At 42.9% G+C, this 20425-nt stretch overlaps 2 protein-coding genes across 4 annotated transcripts in view; one reads left to right on the forward strand and one right to left on the reverse strand.

Moving 5' to 3' along the window:
- Window positions 1-1800: 1800 nt before the first annotated feature.
- On the forward strand, window positions 1801-13053 carry ddx27 (DEAD (Asp-Glu-Ala-Asp) box polypeptide 27). Its single transcript, XM_074674210.1, has 21 exons — window positions 1801-2029; window positions 5574-5720; window positions 5985-6044; window positions 6135-6333; window positions 6410-6459; window positions 6543-6629; window positions 6761-6866; window positions 6955-7128; window positions 7209-7359; window positions 7462-7561; window positions 7760-7901; window positions 8030-8183; window positions 8567-8648; window positions 8780-8957; window positions 9110-9216; window positions 10093-10189; window positions 10302-10396; window positions 10530-10650; window positions 12570-12663; window positions 12737-12796; window positions 12885-13053. Exons 1-21 carry the CDS (start codon window positions 1946-1948, stop codon window positions 12904-12906), a joined length of 2310 nt encoding a protein of 769 aa, XP_074530311.1. The 5' UTR covers window positions 1801-1945; the 3' UTR covers window positions 12907-13053.
- A 113-nt stretch (window positions 13054-13166) lies between these two features.
- kcnq2b (potassium voltage-gated channel, KQT-like subfamily, member 2b) overlaps window positions 13167-20425 on the reverse strand; it is a 29568-nt gene continuing 22309 nt past the window's right edge. For all 3 annotated transcript variants that reach the window (XM_074674179.1, XM_074674188.1, XM_074674196.1), the window contains 5 exons: window positions 20250-20358; window positions 17855-17986; window positions 17562-17682; window positions 17281-17456; window positions 13167-17177 (listed from right to left, as the gene is read on the reverse strand). In XM_074674179.1, the coding sequence (XP_074530280.1) occupies window positions 16511-17177; window positions 17281-17456; window positions 17562-17682; window positions 17855-17986; window positions 20250-20358 (1205 nt within the window). In that variant the 3' untranslated portion in view covers window positions 13167-16510. The remainder of the gene's footprint in view (window positions 17178-17280; window positions 17457-17561; window positions 17683-17854; window positions 17987-20249; window positions 20359-20425) is intronic.

The following is a 20425-nucleotide window of genomic DNA, read 5'->3' on the forward strand; positions in this document are numbered from 1 at the left end:
ACTCACTCTAATGTGTCCCAGACCTCTGCATGGTGTGAGTGGGGTTATCACACTTCATCCTGGATGTCCCTGAAAGCTGAATTAAACCCTCTCTGACTGGGATCTAAAGACCAGGATGAGCACCAACCGTAAACAGGGTCAGGGAGAATCCACATCCCAGGAAAATAAAAGCTTTCCAGGAAGTTTCAGCATTTAAGGGTCAGTCTGAGTCCTCACATGGACCACAGCTCGCTCCTTCTTTCTCTCTGTGTGTGTGTGTGTGTGTGTGTGTGTGTGTGTGTGTGTGTGTGTGTGTGTGTGTGTGTGTGTGTGTGTGTGTGTGTGTGTGTGTGTGTATGTACACGCATGTGTGGGTCCCAGCTGTTTGCCGTCATCAGCAGATGATTCAGTTTAAGTAAAACAGAAACAGCCTGAAACCAACGCTGTATCACATGAAACACACGTTTACCTCTGAGAGGTGAGCACGTGACGGGCAGGTCAGGTGTGTCAGAAAGAGACGACAGTCCACAGAGATTTATCCACTTTAGTGAGTTCACAGTGAGGAGGTTTGCTTAGTAACTTTATCATCAAGATAACTTCAGAAACATCAGACCAGAAGAGTCTGAACATTTCACTGTCATCACTTTTTTAATCAATTTAATGAATTGTATTTTTTCTTTTCAATTACTTTGCCGAATGTCAGTTTTTGTCTTTTAGTTGTTGTTCTAAATCAGACCCCCACAGTTATTGTTTTAGTGCAAAAGGTAGAAAGTACTGAAATAAAAACAGATCTATATAAAACACTGAGAGTAGTTGTTTATGAACATTAGAAACATGCCATGTACTTAAAAAACTGATCTACGAGCTCTGCTGTCCTTGTCTGGATTGCAGGACAGGATGTTGCACCACTTTTCTCACTCTTTACTTTTGTTTTATGAGAGCTGTTTGGGGTCCAGTAGCTCCTCAGACTTCTCTTATATTTGTACCAACCACTAACTGTCATTATTCCCCAACGCTCAGATCAGCCTGATTGGTTGGTAGTTGTTGAGAATGAATTACTGATTAGACAGGGTTTGGATTAGTCTAAAGTATTTTTATATAGTTTTATTCAAGCCTCTGGGTTTATAAACTTTTCAGCCCACAACCTCACAAACAGTGATGCTGGAAACGACCACAATCCAAAAACTGCCAAAAAGAAAGAAAGAAAGAAAGAAAGAAAGAAAGAAAGAAAGAAAGAAAGAAAGAAAGAAAGAATATGAAAACTATAAATATAAATATATATTTCTCTGATGTATAACACATGAAACTGCCTTCATGAACATGTTGCTTTGTTGCCTTGATTGATCTATCTCCACTGATATTTTCAAAATGTGAAAAACAGATCAAACATTTTCTGTTTGCATGCTTTTATATCACATTTAAACCTCCATTTATGTTTATATTTCCACAATGAGTGATCAAATATGGAATTGTCATTGGTTTAAAGAATAAAGGCATTTTTACCCTGACTGATAGGCCTCAATGTTTCATTCATACTCCGAATTTCACATTTATTCATTTAAGTCACACCTATAAATTAAAAAAAGGGGAAAAAACATGAATGAAAATGACTAAACTCAAAACATGGTTGTGGGTGTTTTAATATTCTTAAAGGGAGTGTGAGTAAGTTTTATTTAAAGTTTAAAACATAGTTTTCATGGTATTTTACACGGAGTCTTCAGAGAGCCATTGGTTTAGGACCACCGCAGGGGGGCAGTGATTCAGAGCTCCGTCTACGAACAGCAATGAAAACAAAGAAGAAGAAAATAATAAAAATGGAAATACATGTGATGTCATTTCCTGTTTCCGTCAACACACGTGTGTCCGTGTGCGGGGAAAACTTGCTCAGAACCGTTTTAAAACCCCTTTTCAAAGCGGTACTCAGGTCTTCGGTAGTCTCTTCACCGGTTCCGGAGCGCAGTCCGCCATGTTGGAGGAGCTGGGTCTGATCGGGACCATCGGGGACGATGAGGAGAGCCCGGAGGAACCAGACTCTGAGTCCGAGCAGGAGGTGAGTCTGCCCGGCTACAGCTCAGTGGACTGACCGCTGAGAGCCCCAGAGGAGTTTATGAGAGCAAATTAACATCAGAGCCACTGAAGCAAGAACATTCAGTTTGTTTATGTTATTAATTTGTTACGAGGAACACATGTTTATTTTCCTTATGTGGTAGTCCAGCCCTATGAGTGTTAAATACATTTAAACACAAGACAAATCAATGGTTTTAATGTGTAAATCTCTTCTTTACATGGCATGGTACTAGGTTAATTTCTTCTCTATTATCACCAAATGATGATTGTTATTAGGGATTTGAGCAATGTTTAACATTACGTTAGAGTGATTGAGAGGGGATTTGAGCTAATTTAGGATGGACTTTAAAAGTTATGATGCAGCACAGTAACAGTTCTCCGAGTCTGAAATACAAACAATCTGTTTTTATCCTCTTACTGGTGGATTTTAATCAATATGCTGATCATTTCAAACTCACTTGGGTCTATATTTGGATGATAAGTATTACCCTCTTGTCTCCAACTTACAGAACAGATTCTTCTCTTCTGTTCTAAAGTTAACCTGGTACTTTTATTCTGGCAGTCTGTTAAGAAACGTACATAAATCAAGACGAACTGTCAACCTCTGCAGTGAGAAGAAGTGTTAAAGCCGCTGTCCCTCTAGTGTCCACATAAAGCTGGCTGCAGAAACACCACAAACCACATTAACACCATTCAAAAAGCTGATCTTCTAGAGAACAAGTTAAGATTATGATAAAGAAAGGCACAGCTGATCTGACTGACAGGTGGGCACCTCATAGCTGTTGGCAAGGAGACTAAAGGATCACCTCAGCTCAGCCTCTTTGACTCATACTGACTTCACCGAAGTTAGATCAAGTCAGGATTTCCAATGAAGCTCCTTTGGGGAGTATTATACGAAACTTGTTTTTTTATTTTTTTCATTCAAGTCCACAATCAAAGCAAACAATATTTGGTTCTGCCTAAAATGATAAATACACACATAGACAAAATTGTAGGTACCCTTCATTTAATGAAAGAAAAATCCACAGTGGTCAGAGAAACAGCTTGAATCTGACAAAAGTAATAATAAATAAAAATTCTATGAAATTTAACCTATGAAAGTCAGACATTGTTTTTCAACCATGCTTCAACAGAATTATTTTAAAAGATAAACTTATGAAACAGGCCTTGGCAAAAAATAATGGTACCCATAACTTAATATTTAGTTGCACAACCTTTTGAGGGAATCACTGCAATCAAACGATTCCTGTAGCTGTCAGTGAAACAGAAAGATGTTCAATAGGATCTAGGTCTTATAGTAGGCCACTTTAGAATGGACCAATGTTTTCCACTTAGCCATTCTTGGGTGTTTTTAGCTGTGTGTTGTGGGTCATTGTCCTGTTGCAAGACCCATGACCTGCAAATGGGGCCAAGCTTTCTGACACTTTCCTCTGGTCCATGTCGAGTGTGGTACACTTCATGTCAACAAAAAGCACAGTCACTAGCTACGTATACATGGACCCAAATATTTCACTTGCATTCGGTTTATTTGCTCAAACAGAAAGAATTTAACCTTTGTATACACCTCATTCTGAAAGAAAAGTGCCAATCTGAATGGACATTTAATCAGTTTCACTGGGGTGGAATATTCCTTTACCCAAACCAATTAGGGTGTCATGTATCCACTAGGACAGAAAGTTGTCAGGGTGCGTTCTTTCAGCACATGCTCAGATATGACGCAAGACGCAACTGGAGACATTCCTCGACTTTAAAAATGGCGGCGAGCCATCAGCATTGGACTGCTGCAGAAAGTTTGTTTTTGATCCAAACTTTGAAAGAAATGAACATAATTTCAAGACTGGACGGACGACAAACTCGCAATACGGAGTATTGCAACACCGTGATAAACAAACTGTCGTCTTTGATAAATCCAAGAGATTGGAATATTCCTTTCCATTTATACTATTGTTTTTTGGAGCTTTCCCTAGTGCTATGTTTTTAACCGCACTTACCATTTTAATCTCAGATTCACATAGCTCTCTAAAATTTAAATCTATTTTGGGGATATGTGCTTTAATTTTTTCTAGAAATGATAACGAATCGTTAACAGAGTAGTCAGAAGCGTACAGATTAGAATAAAATCTATGCACTTCTTCCGATATCATTTTATGATCTGTACATTCAAAGTAATTAATCACTAACATGTTAACTGCATTTCTCTCCTGTCTCCTTCTTTTAGCCCACTGAAAAAAGCTGTGTTTTTCCCCTTCTTCTATCCACTTTGCACGTGATCTATTGTTTTCAGAAAAGTCATTCAGAAAGATTCCATTCGGAAAGACGAAAAACTCCTCATGTAACCGTGGCTAGTGACTACCTGTCACCCTATATATGAGCCCATCGGCTGATTACAAGATTGTAAGCACCTGTGATGCTAATTAGTGGACACACCTCGGATTGACATGTCCCTTTGGTCACATTATTTTCAGTCTTTTCTAGGGCTACCATCAGTTTTGTTCAGGCTTGTTTCATGAGTTAATTTTTTTTTAATAATTCTGTTGAAGCATGGTTGAAAAGCAATGCCTGACTTTCACTGTTTAAATTACATAGAATTTTTTTCATTATTACTTTTGTCAGATTCAAGTTGTTTCTCTGACCACTGTGAATTTTTCTACCAACAATTTTGTCCACATGTGTATATTCTTTGTGTGATATTGAATTTCAGAATAGGGATGCACAACATTATCGGCTGATAAAAGCTTAAAAACCCATTTATCGGTATCGGCAGATATGAAAATTTCTGCCAATAGGCACAGCCGATAAGGTGCTTTTCAGTTAGGATTATTATCATTATTTTCCATCTGAAAAATAAGCTCCTTAAATAAAATGTAGCACTTCATTTATTTGCACTGCAGAGCTCTGTGTCTGTCACCAGGTTGTTACAGTAGCTCTAAAATAATCAAATGCAACTTGGTTATGTTTAAAAGTGCATTGTACATTTAAAGTTCATGTGATCTAAAGGAATCATTTTTCTTTCTTCTTTTTTTCAATACTGAATGTCTTGAGTTTGAAAAAATAATACATTTCTTATTTATGGTAAAATCAAATGTTTTTTGTCTTGTTTTATGTGTGTTTCTTTAACAAATAATACCGTCACAATAAGAGTAACATATAAATGCCAGTACAGGATAGACTTAGCTTTCTTTACAGTGAAAAAAACAAACTAACTTGTGATTATTGGTATCGGTATCGGCCAGAAGGGGTTTCGATATATCGGCATATCGGATATTGGCAAAAATCCAATATCGTGCGTCCCTATTTCAGAAGTAAGTCACTTCTTTATTTATCTTCCTTAAATATCTGATAAAGGACTGCTGACAGTTTTTCTCTGAAGCTTTTTCCATTCCTACTCTTCAGATCCTCCCCATGCTGCTCACACAGACACTACTTTAGACACATGGTTGTTAGTCTCCTCTCATCACCTGTGCTTAACAACTACAGTTTTGTGTGTCTCATGTATAATTTTGTGTATGTGTGTGTGTGTGTTTCAGGACGAGCCGATTGTTCTGAACAGGAAGAAGAAGTTAGGAAGCCGTGGACTGAAAGACTTCAACGCTGACTTTGAGTTTGGAGAAAGAGACGTGCTGAACAATGACGACTGGGTGATGGCTGATGTCATGAAGCAGCTGAAGAACAAGGTAGGACCTGTTTCCACCACAGTGTGGCACTCTAACACAGCGTGTCTGTGTTTTTCTGTCTTTGGAGGAAAACTGGTGGAGACTGTGCATCATCTGGACTGAATGGATGAATGTGGAAATGAAAGTGTGATTGTGTCTCTGTGGGACGGAGGAGATGGAGACAAAGTCGGGGTTCATTGAAGATGAGCAGCTCCTGAGTTCAAACTAAAGGAGATCTCCTCTGTCTGTATTTTCATGTCTCTGTGCTTTGTTCCACATTTGCAGAGAACTGTGACCACTCTGGACCAGAAAATCGAGAAAATAAGGAAGAAGAGGAAAGCTGAGGTAAGTCCAGAGTAACTTTTTACTTCCTGTTTGGTTGGATTTTACTTCCTATTTATGTTTGTAGTTTCTGAAGTTTGTTTTTGTTTCTAGGAGAAATCAGCTGAGAATGACGCTGGTGAAGGTTCATCAGGGCAAAACCAGGAGGAAGAGGAGGAGGAGGAGGAAGAGGATGTGAAGCCTCCTGAAGGAGAGGCAGAAGATGATGATGATGACGATGATGATGATAATGATGAAGAGGAAGAGGAGGATGAATTTGACTCAGACGATGAGAAGATCTTGACCAAATCAGGTGAGAGCAGTGAGGGTTTTGATCAAATGTTCAAAATGAATAAAGGGTTAAAAGTTTAACTCCTGCCTTTTTTCAGACACTCTGAGAGACAAAGAGCGACGAGGGAAGAAGAGGAAGGCCGAGGAGGTGAGGAAGACGAGTTGATGATGTTCAAGTCTTGTTTACAACTTGTTTGTGGTTACCATGGTAACAGCTGTGTATGTTTTAAGGCTCCGGAGTCGTTTCATGAAGACGCATCTCAGTTTAATGATCAGCTGATGTTTGATGACATGAACCTGTCCCGCCCCATCCTGAAGGTGAGACACACCTGTCCTGAGAAACAAGGAAACAGGTCTGAGAGGAGACCCTCTTCTACCCGGGTAGATCCTCGGATAGAGAAGGGTCTCTGCTCTGTTGTGGTTTCTGACCTCTGGTCCTGTCCCTGCAGGCCATCACAGCTCTGGGCTTCAAACAGCCGACCCCCATCCAGAAGGCCTGCGTCCCCGTGGGCCTGCTGGGCAAAGACCTGTGCGCCTGTGCTGCTACCGGGACAGGTAACACAGACTCACCTGGACCACTCTGATGCTGATTATAGCGCTGGTTTAGGATGGACTGATGAAACACTTCCTCTCCTCTTTGCAGGGAAGACGGCTGCGTTCATGCTGCCCGTGTTAGAGCGTTTGGTTTACAAGCCCAGGACGTCTCAGGTGACCCGGGTGTTGGTTCTAGTTCCAACCAGAGAGTTGGGGATTCAGGTCCACTCTGTGGCCCGTCAGCTTGCCCAGTTCACCTCCATCACCACCTGCTTGGCTGTTGGTATGAGTCTTTACAGACTCTTGAGTCCATCGGACACTCGGTGTGTAGTCAGCTCCTATAACTTGTCTCTGATTCTTCAGGTGGGCTGGACCTGAAGTCCCAAGAGGTGGCGTTGAGGGCGGGGCCAGATGTTCTGATTGCTACACCTGGTCGGCTGATTGATCACCTTCACAACACGCCAAGCTTCGAGCTATCGCACATCGAGATCCTGATCCTGGACGAGGCCGACAGGTAAACACCTGCTGATAGAGGCAACAAGAGCGCTGTCTCAACATCAGCACACCTGAGCTTCAGAGATTACCTGTGTGCCTTACCCGCCCCTGTGTCTCTCAGGATGTTGGACGAGTACTTTGAGGAACAGATGAAGGAGATCATCAGGTTGTGTTCCTACAACAGACAGACCATGTTGTTTTCTGCCACCATGACGGAGGAGGTAACTTGCACACACACACACACACGCACCTGTCATGTGACCTGTGTCCCCTCATGTCATCATGTTTCTCATATGACCTGTGCTGCCAGCTGTTTTGAGGTTTGCCATGTGACCTCAGTCCCCCATTAACAGCTGTTTAAACCACATGACCTGTGTCTCCAGGTATTTAAGTTAGTATCATGTAACCTCTGTCTCCAGGTGAAGGACCTGGCCGCGGTCTCGTTGAAGCAGCCCGTCAGAATCTTTGTAAACAGTAACACTGACGTTGCTCCGTTTCTGCGACAAGAGTTCGTCAGAATCCGACAGAACAGAGAGGGAGACAGAGAGGCCGTGGTGGCCGGTAGGTTCTGATGATTCAGCAGAAACACAGAGTAAAACTGTAGAATTAAAGAGAGCTCATAAAGTGTTGATACCAACACTGTTCAGCTGTATTTATGCTGCAGCTCTGACAGTTTTTTATCGTTGTAGCTCTGCTGACTCGGACGTTCCAGGATCACGTGATGTGTTTCACTCAGACCAGGAAACAGGCTCACAGGCTGCACATCCTGCTGGGGCTTATGGGACTGAAGGTTGGAGAGCTGCATGGAGAACTGAGCCAGACCCAGAGGCTGGAGAACCTCAGGTATGAACACAGAACCAGAGGCCAGAGAAGCTTGGGTACATAAGTTGTAACAAGGCTTGTAGGTGTAGAGAGCTGGTGGTATTTCCAATTAGCAGTGTTTTAAAGTTAACAGGCTAGCATTAAAAGAACACACAGAACCAGAGGCCAGAGAAGCTCAGGTATATACACACATTAAGAAACCCCAAATGTGTAGACATATTCCCAGAGGCAGGAGAACCTCAGGTGTCAGGTAAATGTAAACACTAAAATCACAAAGAGAAGAACATCAGGAACATGAACACACATCTTCAGATTGGAAGACCCGTACAGGAGCAGATATGAGAGAAACTCGGATACACAAACAGAGTAATCTGACATTTCCACGCTGTTCTGTGGTCCTTCAGGCGATTTAAAGATGAACAGATCGACATTCTGGTGGCAACAGATGTGGCAGCCAGAGGTCTGGATATCGACGGAGTAAAAACAGTGAGTCAGTCCTGACCTGCTAATGAAGGATTTCAACCATTTCCTGTATTCACAGAAAAACAATAACTTTGATGCAGAAACTGTCAGATAACCACGTACTGTCTGTCTGTCTCTACCTGTCTGTCCCTCAGGTGATCAACTTCACCATGCCGTCCACAGTGAAGCATTACGTCCACCGTGTTGGTCGTACGGCGAGAGCAGGGCGTTCAGGTAGATCGGTGTCTCTGGTTGGAGAGACGGAGAGGAGGATGCTGAAGGAGGTGGTGAAGTCCGCCAAAAGCAGCGTGAAGGCTCGAGTCCTGCCGCCAGGTACGCCCACCTGAGAGAGTCAAACAGATGGTCTGAGGTTATGAACTGAGCTGACGGGTAGTTCAGGGAGCCTCGGAGACTTTAACTCTGGCCTGCAGACTCTGAGTTGTTTCTTTTTACACGTGTGTTAAATAATCCTCTCTGTCTGTCAGAGGTCATCCTGAAGTTCAGAGACCTGATCTCCAAACTGGAGAAAGACGTGGAGGCTGTGATCAAGCTGGAAAGAGAGGAGAGGGAGCTGGCAGCGTCTGAGGCAAAGGTAAACCTGAACACTTGTTTATTTCCACACAACACTACTCTCTGGTGTCCCCATAGTAGTGTACATGTAGTGTAGTTATATTATTTACAGCTCAAAAAGAGTCCCTATTTTTGTCAAACTGTATTTTTTTATCAATTTTATATCTTGTGAAGATCTTGTGCTCTTTTCTGTCTGTCGTTTAACAGGCAGATTCAGGGATTTCTTCAGCATGAATATGTAGAGGTTTATAAATCTGAACACGCTCAGCTTGAACATTGAGCATCGTAACTTTATATTCATGTCCCAAATGTAAGAAAACAGTCTTCAAAACTAAAAAAAAAAATAGTATCTTGAAGTTCAGAGCAGGGGAGCACAGAGCAATTCTAACAGAGCACCCTGCTGGAATAAAACACAACACCAGAGATGACAATCAAGTCAGAAACAAGTTAATTTGTCTTTGTGAGGTTGTTTACCCACTGTACCAATCACAAACACTTAGCCACCACGTGAGAGACAGAGTGTGGACCTAACTGTGCCCTATGGAGGAGACGCTAAGTCTGAAGGAACACCTCAATATGGACAGAATTGGGTAGAGCGAGCTTGATCGTCATTGCAACCAGTTTAACTTATCACCCAGCAAAGGGAGGTCACCCTGCTCTTGATGAGGCTGAATAACCTGAGGTTGAGGGCATCAGAGACATCCTGACACTAGAGGACAGAAAGTCCATCACAGGATGAGATGTTTTTAAATAAAAGGTGCACGAATCAATGATAAAAGTTAATACCGATATGCGTTTTAAAATGTTTGAACTTTGTTATACATCTGCAGCTTTTTCTGGACTTTCAGGAAAGTTAAATTTTCTTCTTCTTCTTCACTGTTGTGGTGTGTCTGTGTAGCTGAGTGTTGCTCAGAAGCGTCTGGAAGGCACCTCCTCGTCCTCTGACGCTCAGAGAGTTTGGTTTCAGACTCAACAGGAGAGGAAGCAGAGCCGCAGTGAGTACTGACTCAAACACACCTCCACACACACACTCACACTCATACACTGCATTCTTCAGAGGTCTGTTTACCTCTACACATTGTTTTATTTACTCCTCCTCTTCATCAGTGTCGAAGGCTCTGCAGGAGTTCGATCTGGCTCTGAGAGGGAAGAAGAAGAGGCAGAAGTTCCTGAAGGATGGCGGGAAGAAGAAAGACCTGACGGTAAGAACTGAGCTCATCAAACAGGAGTAAGAGTCTGAAGAGTGAACGTCTCTTCTCTCAGTTTTCAGAGTTGGTTGATAAAATCAGAGTGAGACCTCTTGTTTAATCAGCTGCTCTTTGCTGTCTCCGTCAGGCTGAGGAGCGCGCTCAGTTTGAGATCCTGAAGGCTCAGATGTTCGCAGAGCGGGCGGCCAAAAGAGAGAGGCGACCAAAGAGAGCGAGAGCGATGGTGGAGGACGAGGCGCCACCTCCAGGTCAGAGTCAAACATCAAACTGAACAATAACCACAGGCTGTTTCCTAAACACCTGCTGTAGCAGCAGAGTCTGCTTTTGTGGAAACGTGTCAGTTTCTGAAAAAACACCAAAATCTACAGTTTGACAAAAATTCCCAGATGTCCTACTGATCTGGAAAAATGTCCCAACATGCAACAGACCAGTCTACTTCACTCACTGTTTCCCATGGTTTCTGTTTATTGAGGGTAGCACTCAGGGTTAGGTGAATTACCACCACCCACTGGAATCAGTTGGCATTAAAACTACAATACAACAACACTAATGTTAAGGCCTACACACACTACAGCACACTCAATATTCCAAATCTCGTGTAGGAAAACGTAACTTCAGTGTAATCAAACGTGACAGACAAACGGGAAACAGCAATGATGGTTGTTTTTGGCCCCTTAGATTAAAAAAAAAAACACACAAGAGAAAATTGATTATGGAAAAGGTTGTGGAGGTGACAGGAATATGGGCTGTATGAATAACAATGCCAGTTGGAGGTGAGTAAAGTTGTGTTAAGTATTACAGATAGATTTCTTACGTCCTCTTCGGTCAGTCAGCTGAGTCAGCTCCCGTCTGCTCAGGTACACATGACCTTACACACTATACCTTCTTGGCTCCTCTCTGAGAGCCCCACACACTTCAGGATTTTTAGTCGCAAATAATAAACATGTTCATTATTTACGATCTCTGAATCAGAGACCTTCAGAGCAGCTCTGACCAGATAAATTCACCCCACACCACGGGGAAATCACACATGATGTCATTTGCAGACATCAGACAATCAGGCTTTTGCTGGCTCTGATGGTAAGTGAGATCAGGACAAAAATCAGCCTGATTACCCAGTAATGTGTACCTGCCTTTAGATGGTCAGTGAGATGGAAATGAAGTAACGCAAAAGAAACACCAGTGAATCTTCTCAGGTCTACAAATCCATTAAAGTCTATGTAAATCACTTCTTAAATTTTTTAAAACCATTCATGAATTATACCAAAGCAGTTTGTCTATTACCTGTAAGAAATAAACAATGATTAAATGAAATAACTTTTTATGTAAGATTAAAAATCAAATGTATGATATAATTCTATGCCTTTCCAATTTTACTCATTAAAAACAGGACTGTTAAATCCCTCCCCATTTATTGTTTTACTTGCATACATTTGAAATGTTTTTTGAACTATGGAAAATAATGAGAGGACCAAGAAAAAAAAAACCCTTCAGCTGTAGCTCTGCTTTCCGAAACTGAAAACCAGAGCAGCATACCACAAAACAGATCCAACAGAGCAGTCCTACATTTAAAAGCAGTATGCAGTACATACTGCATACTGCATACTACGTTCGTACCATAGACGGTATAAAACATAAACATAGTCTCGCCAACGTCACTCGTCTGTTTCCGAAATAGAAAATGAAGCACATCGGCTATAGCGGCCATATTGGTAGTGGCAAGGGCTTTGCGTACAGCTATAGGGCGCCTGTTGGTCACTTGACCTTGAGCTGTGCCTCTGATTGGGCGAGCTTGTGATCTTTATATCCTCTGAACGGCCGAGTTAGAAAAAAATTCACCCCCCCTACAGTGAGTGCTGATAGTAAAATTAGTGACTCAGACAGAAGACGTTTTTTGAACCAGGCTGTAAATAGGTTAATTTCTGCTTTGAAAACGACTTTTTTTGGCTTGGTGTGTGTGCGACTTCCTGTACTTCTGAAGCCAGCCTCAAGGGAATATTGACACAGCAGATTGTTGCACTTCCGCATTGTCTCATAATCTTAGACTAGAGGTCTAAGAATATGAGACAATGCTTGGTTCATACATGGTAGGAGGCTTAGAAAACAGATCCTGTCCGGACCTGTACCACAAATTTTACTGATGCGACTGATTTCTGTTTCTCTGCAGCCAAACAAAAGTCAGGAAAAGGAGGAAAGAAGTCTGTGTTTGATAAAGAGCTCACCAACACCAGCAGCAAGGCTCTCAAACACTACAGAGCTGGGTGAGTTCACCTGTCTGTCTGTTCACCTGTCTGTTTGTCAGTGTCCCTGTCTCATACGTCTCTCTGTCCACAGACCGTCCTTTGCTGACAGGAAGCGTCTTGGCATGGACAGGAAGCGTCCTGGTAACTCCAGGTGAGTTTGACTTTTTCTGTTTTGATCCTTCTTGTAGAGATGCTCAACGGCGTAAAGATGACTGACTCTGAGTTATTTTTTCTGTCAGGTTCAAGAAGAAGAAGAAGTGAGCGCCAGAAGAAAGACGGTCACCCCTGGTGCAGCAGCTTCACCCCCCTGAATTTTTTAATACCATCTTCACATGTTGTCTGTAAATCTGTTTCAGTTTTTTTGTTGCTTCAAGAAGTTTAAATAAAGTTATCTGTTCATTAAAAAAATCTCTGTCGTTTGTTAAAGAAGGTGAAGTGTGAGTTAAAAGAAGAGACAGTGAAAAGACGCGGGCAATCTGCTTGAGAAAGAGTCTGCTCATCAATAAAAGATGAAAGCAGTAATAAAGAAAGAGAAGGTGTTTCATGTTGTGGTTAAAGGTCTTTAATAAATATTTAATTACAATCAACAGGCAACGTTATGGACGGATACAGTTAGTGTGATGATAAGAAGACGGAGTCCTGATTTTCAGAAGTTTTACATTTCTGAGCTCAGACATCATTCCAGGACAGATTTAAATGTTGGACACACAGATGGACAGTGATGTGTGTAAAAAATGAAACGTTAACACCACAGAGACAGGAGTATGTTGTCACGACTGTGTTTAAAAATCAAAGAGGTCACTGAGAAATAATCAGTTTATCAGACTCACACACACACACACACTCACACGACTTGCTTAAAAGTAATTTTAAACCTCTTTATGTTTTGTGTGATAATTAGGATTTTGCCTTTTAACCTTGCCTCTATGGATTCTGTGGGCGGGGCTTAATAATAACACTTTTAGTGCCCCCTCCAGGACAAACATAACACATAACTCCAATGCTGGTAAAACACATTTTGTACAGACAGAAGCAAAGACTTCAGGCTGAAATAGAGATGATTATTTTGGTAGGTTTCTAGTACTTTAGTTTCTGGAGCTGCCTCTGCCCTGCTTGACACATCAGCTTTTTTTTGTCAACAGACTCATTATTGTGTCGTTTACATTCCTGAAGCTGTATCTGCTGAATTTTACAAGATTTCGGATAAGAAACGAACACAAACCACCCAAACTGACCACTCACTGAGCCCAAGGTGGATTGTGTAATTCAGCTAAGCTAACGTTATCACAAGGCTGGGTAAAATACTTGAGTCTGATTGGTCCAAAAACAAACAAAAAAAACACCAGCAGCGTGACTCAGGACAACCTAATCTCACTCTGCTTCTCTTTTTGCTGACACTGAAGTAAAATCTGTAGAGCAGGTTGGAAATCCTCCTCTTTGTCTTTGTGTCATAAGTTAGCAGCGTGGTTAACCAGAGGGATCAGGATCAGGTGGTTGTAGCACTTAGCCTCCTGACAGGGTGAGTCAGCTAAGTATTATCTGTGTTTTTCTTCTCAGTTAAGGCTGCTTATATTAGCATTTCTTGTCAACAAGCTAACTACCTACAGTGTAAACCAATGTGACTAACTCTAAAAGCTAAAAGCTAACTATGCTACTTTGTGGGGTTTCAGTTTATTCCAGTATATTAATGGTTAGGGGTAAAAACAACCACTGTGTCTGGAACAGTGCTAGCTGCTAATAGTGCTAAAGCTAACGTTACTGGCTGTTTCCTGATTTGTAGTTTAAGGGTTTGGGGAAGTTTACCTGAGAAAACCATGGCCATGAGTAGGTACTCACTGTGAAGGATTTATCTCTGTAAAAGTGAAATATACTCTTTAAAAATACATAAGACCAGCAGTCAGAAAGCCCAAACCTCCAACACTCGGATTAAAAATAACGTGACAACACGTCACAACCTGTGTTAGTCCAAGTTATCAGTCATGGTGATGTTTTCAGTCGCACATGTGTTAGCAACAGAAGTCAGATAAGCCTTTATAGGTGCATCAGATGTTTTACATTTAACTGGTTATTTCCAGGAATATGATGCAGTTAAACAGCCTCTTTATAACTTTACCCTCAATAGAAACGGATACAGGTGTTTGGTTTACTCTGAGCCCTTCTGTGAGCTACTGTTTCAAACGACGTGTTCCTGTATGCACAACACTTTTTAGGCGCACAAGGAGGAAAATGTCCAGAAATTTTCAGGTTAAGCTGAGTGTGTGAAGACGCATTGTTATCCCCTGGAATAATCTTAGCCCATATGCACATCCAGCTATTAGTGATTAAAACAGTTGTTTGTACGGTTGGTGAAAAAAAAACCATTAGGATTAGTGGTATGTAAGCTAGGCTAACGCCCTTTTAGAGCATCAAATTTGATGGCGGTAGATATCACAATAACAGGGTCTAACAGCAGGATTACTGCATCTGTCAGGCTTTTTTAAAGATGGTGGACGTCATGCTCATGTGTTAATGTTAAAGACAAAATATGGGAAGAGAAGTGGTTTTTGGGATCCACATTTGTCATTTTTGTGGCTCTTTATCCAGAGTAGGCAAAACTGTTGGACAGGGGTTTTCCAGGACATATCACACTCTGCACCTACTTCACTTTCATGGTGAATTAGTTATGTGGTCAGTTTTTAGCATGTAGCTAACACTACGGCCACATGGACGGTTCCATCACTGAATGTTATGACTAACAGTCCTGTTTGTGTAATAACTGGACTTGCATGTGGGCCCTGGACATTTCTCTCTGATTCCCAAGTCTAATTGGGAAAATAGAAGTTAGGACCAGTTAAGGTAAAAACATCACACCAGGAAACACTCAGAGCATGACTCATTTAAGAGTTGCACCACTTTTGCACCCACACTGAAAGCTTGCAAAGGAGCCAATATGACACAAAGGGTTAATGCTCCACAAACTGCTCTGCAGAGCAAATAATGTCTCTTTTGTCTCAGTGTTTTAGCATACATAAAGATGATCCACTGTTCATTAATTTGAAGCGAAATACAACCTTTATTTTTCAAATGAGCCTCAGCAGAGAGTGGAGATGCTAACAGCTCATCTCAGTCACAGTCAGGGGAAAACTGGAGCAAAATGCTCAGAGCTGCTGGACTTTGTGGGTGTTTTGGTGCTTGAATGTCTTGAAAAATGTTTGCTCTGTGAGTTAGACCTTTAGAGGGCAGAGGATGAACAAATCGTAGTGCTATCGATGGATTTCCTCCCCCGTTAGTACGATGCCTGACAAAGTTCCAGATTTTTACCTCACTGTGCTTAAATGCTGGACAGAAAATATGGACAAAACTTTTTGCACTGTGATTTGTCCGTCTGCTCTACGTCACATTTGTGTTCACTTGAAAAACATACTGTAAACATTTTGCTGTGGTTATGTGAAGCAGTTACAATTGTCTTAAACACTGAAACAATCAATGAACCAGGTGAGAAGCTGCTCACTACCAGTCAGGACTGACATGGTCCCTGACGTGGACCAGTCACAGGTGAGCTTGTAGTTGAAGTCGACCAGTCAGTAGTTGTTACGTCTCAGCAGTCGGATGTGAGCAGACGCTGTGGTGAACTCATCAAAGGTGAACAAGTCAGTGACAGTGACGACAAACATTTGCTGTACAGGTTGAAACATTCACATGAATAAAAACAACATGACTTCCATCCTCTGCTTGGTGCCTTCTCACAGTTCCCATGATGCTTCAGTCCGTAACGCCGGCTGGTGTTTAAATCTCCATCCTGGTTCTGTCCACAGTTTCATAGTTTTATTTTTCATCACATTTTGATTGTTTCCTTTTGTTTGCTGGTTCTGTTCTGGCTTCCTCTCTACTGGGTCCCAGTCCAGGCCCGATCAGTGTGAGGCGAGGGGGCACAGAGCTCCGAGTCAGAGTCTGACTCCCCCTCTGCGATGTAGGGCCGTACAGTGGCACAGCGGGCGGTGCCTCCCCCTCCTCCCGCTCCCCCTCCTCTGTGGTCTCCCATGTTGGCTGTGGAGGAGTAGAAGCCGTTGTTGAGGAAGTCCAGGTTCTCTCTGGACTGAGAGATGGAAAAGCCACTGAAGGAGCGCTCAAGCTCCTCGTGGTCTACGGATGGGATGGAGATGGAGGTCTCGCTGTCTGGCTTCCCCTCCTCCCCTCCACCTCCTCCTCCTCCACCTCCTCCTCCTCCAGTCCCATTGGCCCCATCACTTCCCCTCTCACCTCCCCCTCGGTCTCCTGTGCTGTGCCGGTTTGGTCGATTCCCGCTGTGCCTCTCTCCGGCCGGAGGAGGAGGGAGTCGTACCAGAGACCCATCCCCCACTGGACTCGGAGTGTTACCGTGACTTCGCTGAGGAGGATGTGGAGCCTGTTGGCAAAGCTGAGAGCTGATTGGCTGCCAGGAGGTGGAGGGTGGACAGGTAGGGGTGTTGTAGTTCCTGTGTCCTGTAGAGCTGCTGGAGCGGACCATCTTTGTCCCGTTACGACTCTTTTCAACGGGATCACCTGGCAACACCCTGCACAACAGAGAGCAGAAACATCCTTCACACAAAGAAAGTCTGCACATGTAGCTAAAAGATGTTAACAGGAAATCAAAAATCAAACTGAACAGACACTGACTGCATGATCTTGTTGATGGACTGGCTCTTCTCCATCTGATCCACTGGACTGTGGTAGGGTGGTGCCGGGTCCGGTTCCTTGGATCCAAAGTAGGCATCAGTCTCAGCCTGGGGGATTCCCATGCGCTGGATGTAGATGTTAACAAGGAAGTCCAACTTCCTCTCCATGGACAGGACCTGAAGGACATGAGATTAGCAAAGGACCAATCAAATGCAATTCTGCCTGAGAGTCCATAAGTTTGCAAAAGTCCTCTAAGTCCAGAGTTGTTTTCTGTGGATCACCTGCTTCTCCACTTTCCCCAGACGTCCCATCATGCTGGGGTCCTCAGGGAGCTCCTCATTGGCTGCTTTGGGACGGTCTTTGTCCGCAATTGGTGTTCCTCTGCCGACAATCTGATCCACCCTGCCATCAAAACACAGACAGTGTCAAACCCTGAGTCTGGAGACAGAGAGTGACTCAACTGTCCCTCCAGAAAATAATACATCAGGAGACTTTAAAGCCAAATAAGTTAGTGTGTGTGTGTGTGTGTGTGTGTGTGTGTGTGTGTGTGTGTGTGTGTGTGTGTGTGTGTTACCTTGACTGCAGGTTCTTGATACGAGCCAACATGTCCAGATGACCGGCTGAATACTGCTCAATCACGTCCATGACATCATAGGGACGAAGACTTTCTTTGAACTTCCTCTTTGACACCATGAAACGCATGATACTGAGAAAGAGAGAACAGGAGGTCTGCTGTCACCCCACCTCCAAAGGCCAGGAGCAGCTCTGGTGGTCTCTGAGGTGTTCAGGACTAATTTGGTAGATCCATGTTTTCATCAAACTAATGCATAGTCTTCTGACAGTGGGTCTACTTCTGATCTGGGTATTTGGACCTTAAAGTCAGGTTTAAAGTGTGCCGTGCAAAGAGGAAACCAAATCCAGATGTAAAAATAGCAGAGACTTCTCTTGACCTGGGTCTGTTTAAGATGGACTGAGGGGACATGTAAAACTGTCCTGTGGTCTGATGAATCCAAATCAGACATTCTTTTTGGAAATCATGGACGCTTCTCCTAAAAAGAAGAAGAACTTGACTTCTCAGTCAGCTCACAGTTCAAAGCAAGCATCCCTGATGGTCTGGGGATTAGAGGAGTCCATGACATGGATGTGCTTAGATATCTGTGAAGGCTCCAGTAGACACAATATATGATATCAATCAAAAGTGAGTTCGCCCGTAAATAAAAGTGTCTAAATTGGGCCCAATTACTGAATTTCCCTCCCTGGCGTCATCTGACTCATCAGTGTTACATGGTCTCAGGAGCAAATGGGGAGGTTTGTTAAACTCTGTGTTATCACTCTCACACTCCCTCAAACTGGTCACTTGTAGTCTAACATGGGACCTGTTTGCAAAGAACTCTCTGAGGATCTGAAAAAAGGAACTGTTGCTCTGCATAAAGAATGCCTCGGCTATAAGAAGTTTGCCAACACCCTGAAACTGAGCTGCACCTCGGTGGCCGAGACCATGCAACAGATTAATTGGACAGGTTCCACTCAGAACAGTCCTCGCCATATTGACCTAAAGAAGTTGAGTGCACACGCTCAGGTACATATCCAGAGGTAATCTGTAAAATAGACATAGGAGTACTGCCAGCATTGCTGCCGAAGTCGAAGGAGTGGCTGTGATGCCAGAAGGAAGTCTCTTCTGAAGATAGTGCACAAGAAAGTCCGCTAAGAGTTTTCTTAAGACAAGCAGACAAAGGACATGGATTACTAGGACCATTTCCTGTGGTTTGATCAGACCAAGATAAATGTATTTAAGTCAGGTGGTGTCTAGCATGTGTGGCGGCAACCAGTTTAGGTTACAAAGCCAAGCGTGTCTTGATTATAGTTGAGAATGGGGTGCGAGTGTCATGGTCTGGGGCTACATGAGTGCTGCTGGCACTGGGGCGCTACAGTTCATTACACCAACCTGTGCTGTGGTGAACTCAAGTAGATCATGATCCCGTCCCTCCAGAAATTGGACGGCAGTGCAGTATTCCAACATAACAATGACTCCAAACACACCTCCAAGACGACCATTGCCTTGCTAAAGAAGCTGAGGGTGAAGATGCTGAACTGGCCAAGCATATCTCCAGATCTAAACCCTATTGGGCATCTGTAAGGGGTCCTGAAACACAAGGTCTCCAACAGCTCTGGGATGTAGTCATGGAGGAGTGAAAGAGGATTCTTGTGGCAACCTGTGGTGCTGGGAAATAATGGAGCTCCACAAAACATCGACACTTTGAGCCCAATTTTGACATTATATTATATCCTTATCAAATCGTACATTTAACTTGCAAGTACAGACCAGGTCTGGCAGCACCTTTAGTCTTTGGTTCAGTCTCTTATTCATCCATGGTGAATGGATGTTTCAAAGGTCCAAAACCAAGACCAGGAAGCAAAGACCCACAGTCAAAAAAATAGTGCTACACCTGTAGCATTGAAACAGCATTTAGGGTTTGGGAGTGGGGTTTGATTGAAGATGTTAATACTTCAAACCTAGAGCTGAAACTTTAAGAAAGACCACCGACGGAGGAAGAGCTGGGAGAGGACCACAGGCAGTAAACCACCAACAACAACAGGGACAGCAACAACTAGACATCAATAATAATCATAATAATAATATAACCATAATATAAAGAAATGGGTGTAATGTAATGTATGTTCAATAGAGCTGCTTTAGTGGTAAACAACAAAAGAAAAACAGTGAAACAACAGAAAACAGTGAATCTACTGAAGGTCAGACTGACTGGTCTTACCCAACAGCTGATGGTGACCTTTGACCCTGGGGTGAGCAAAACGTAATCCGAAGAAAACAAAGCAAAACAAATAATGTGAATAAAAAGCAGAATGAGTTCAGTGCATATAACCAGCAAAAAAAACAGTGAGTAAAGCGATGAACGATGGTGAAACGAAACGCTTCCCTGATCAAACTGAACACAAACACTCCGTACCAGATGGCTCTGATGGTGACCTTTAACCCCGGCGTCAGATCCTGAGGGACGAACTCACAGTGGCAGCTCTTGTTGTCGTCCACCAGGTCTTCACCCGGTATGCTGGCATCTGTAACGGCAACACACTGTCTGAAGGACAGAGCCATTCAGCCCCCTACCTGAGACAGGCTGAGCAG

The sequence above is a fragment of the Halichoeres trimaculatus genome, unplaced genomic scaffold (assembly GCF_033239565.1).
Source record: "Halichoeres trimaculatus isolate MK-OKI-2021-1 unplaced genomic scaffold, fHalTri1.1 fHalTri1_scaffold_1, whole genome shotgun sequence".
NCBI classification, from domain to species: Eukaryota; Metazoa; Chordata; class Actinopteri; order Labriformes; family Labridae; genus Halichoeres; species Halichoeres trimaculatus.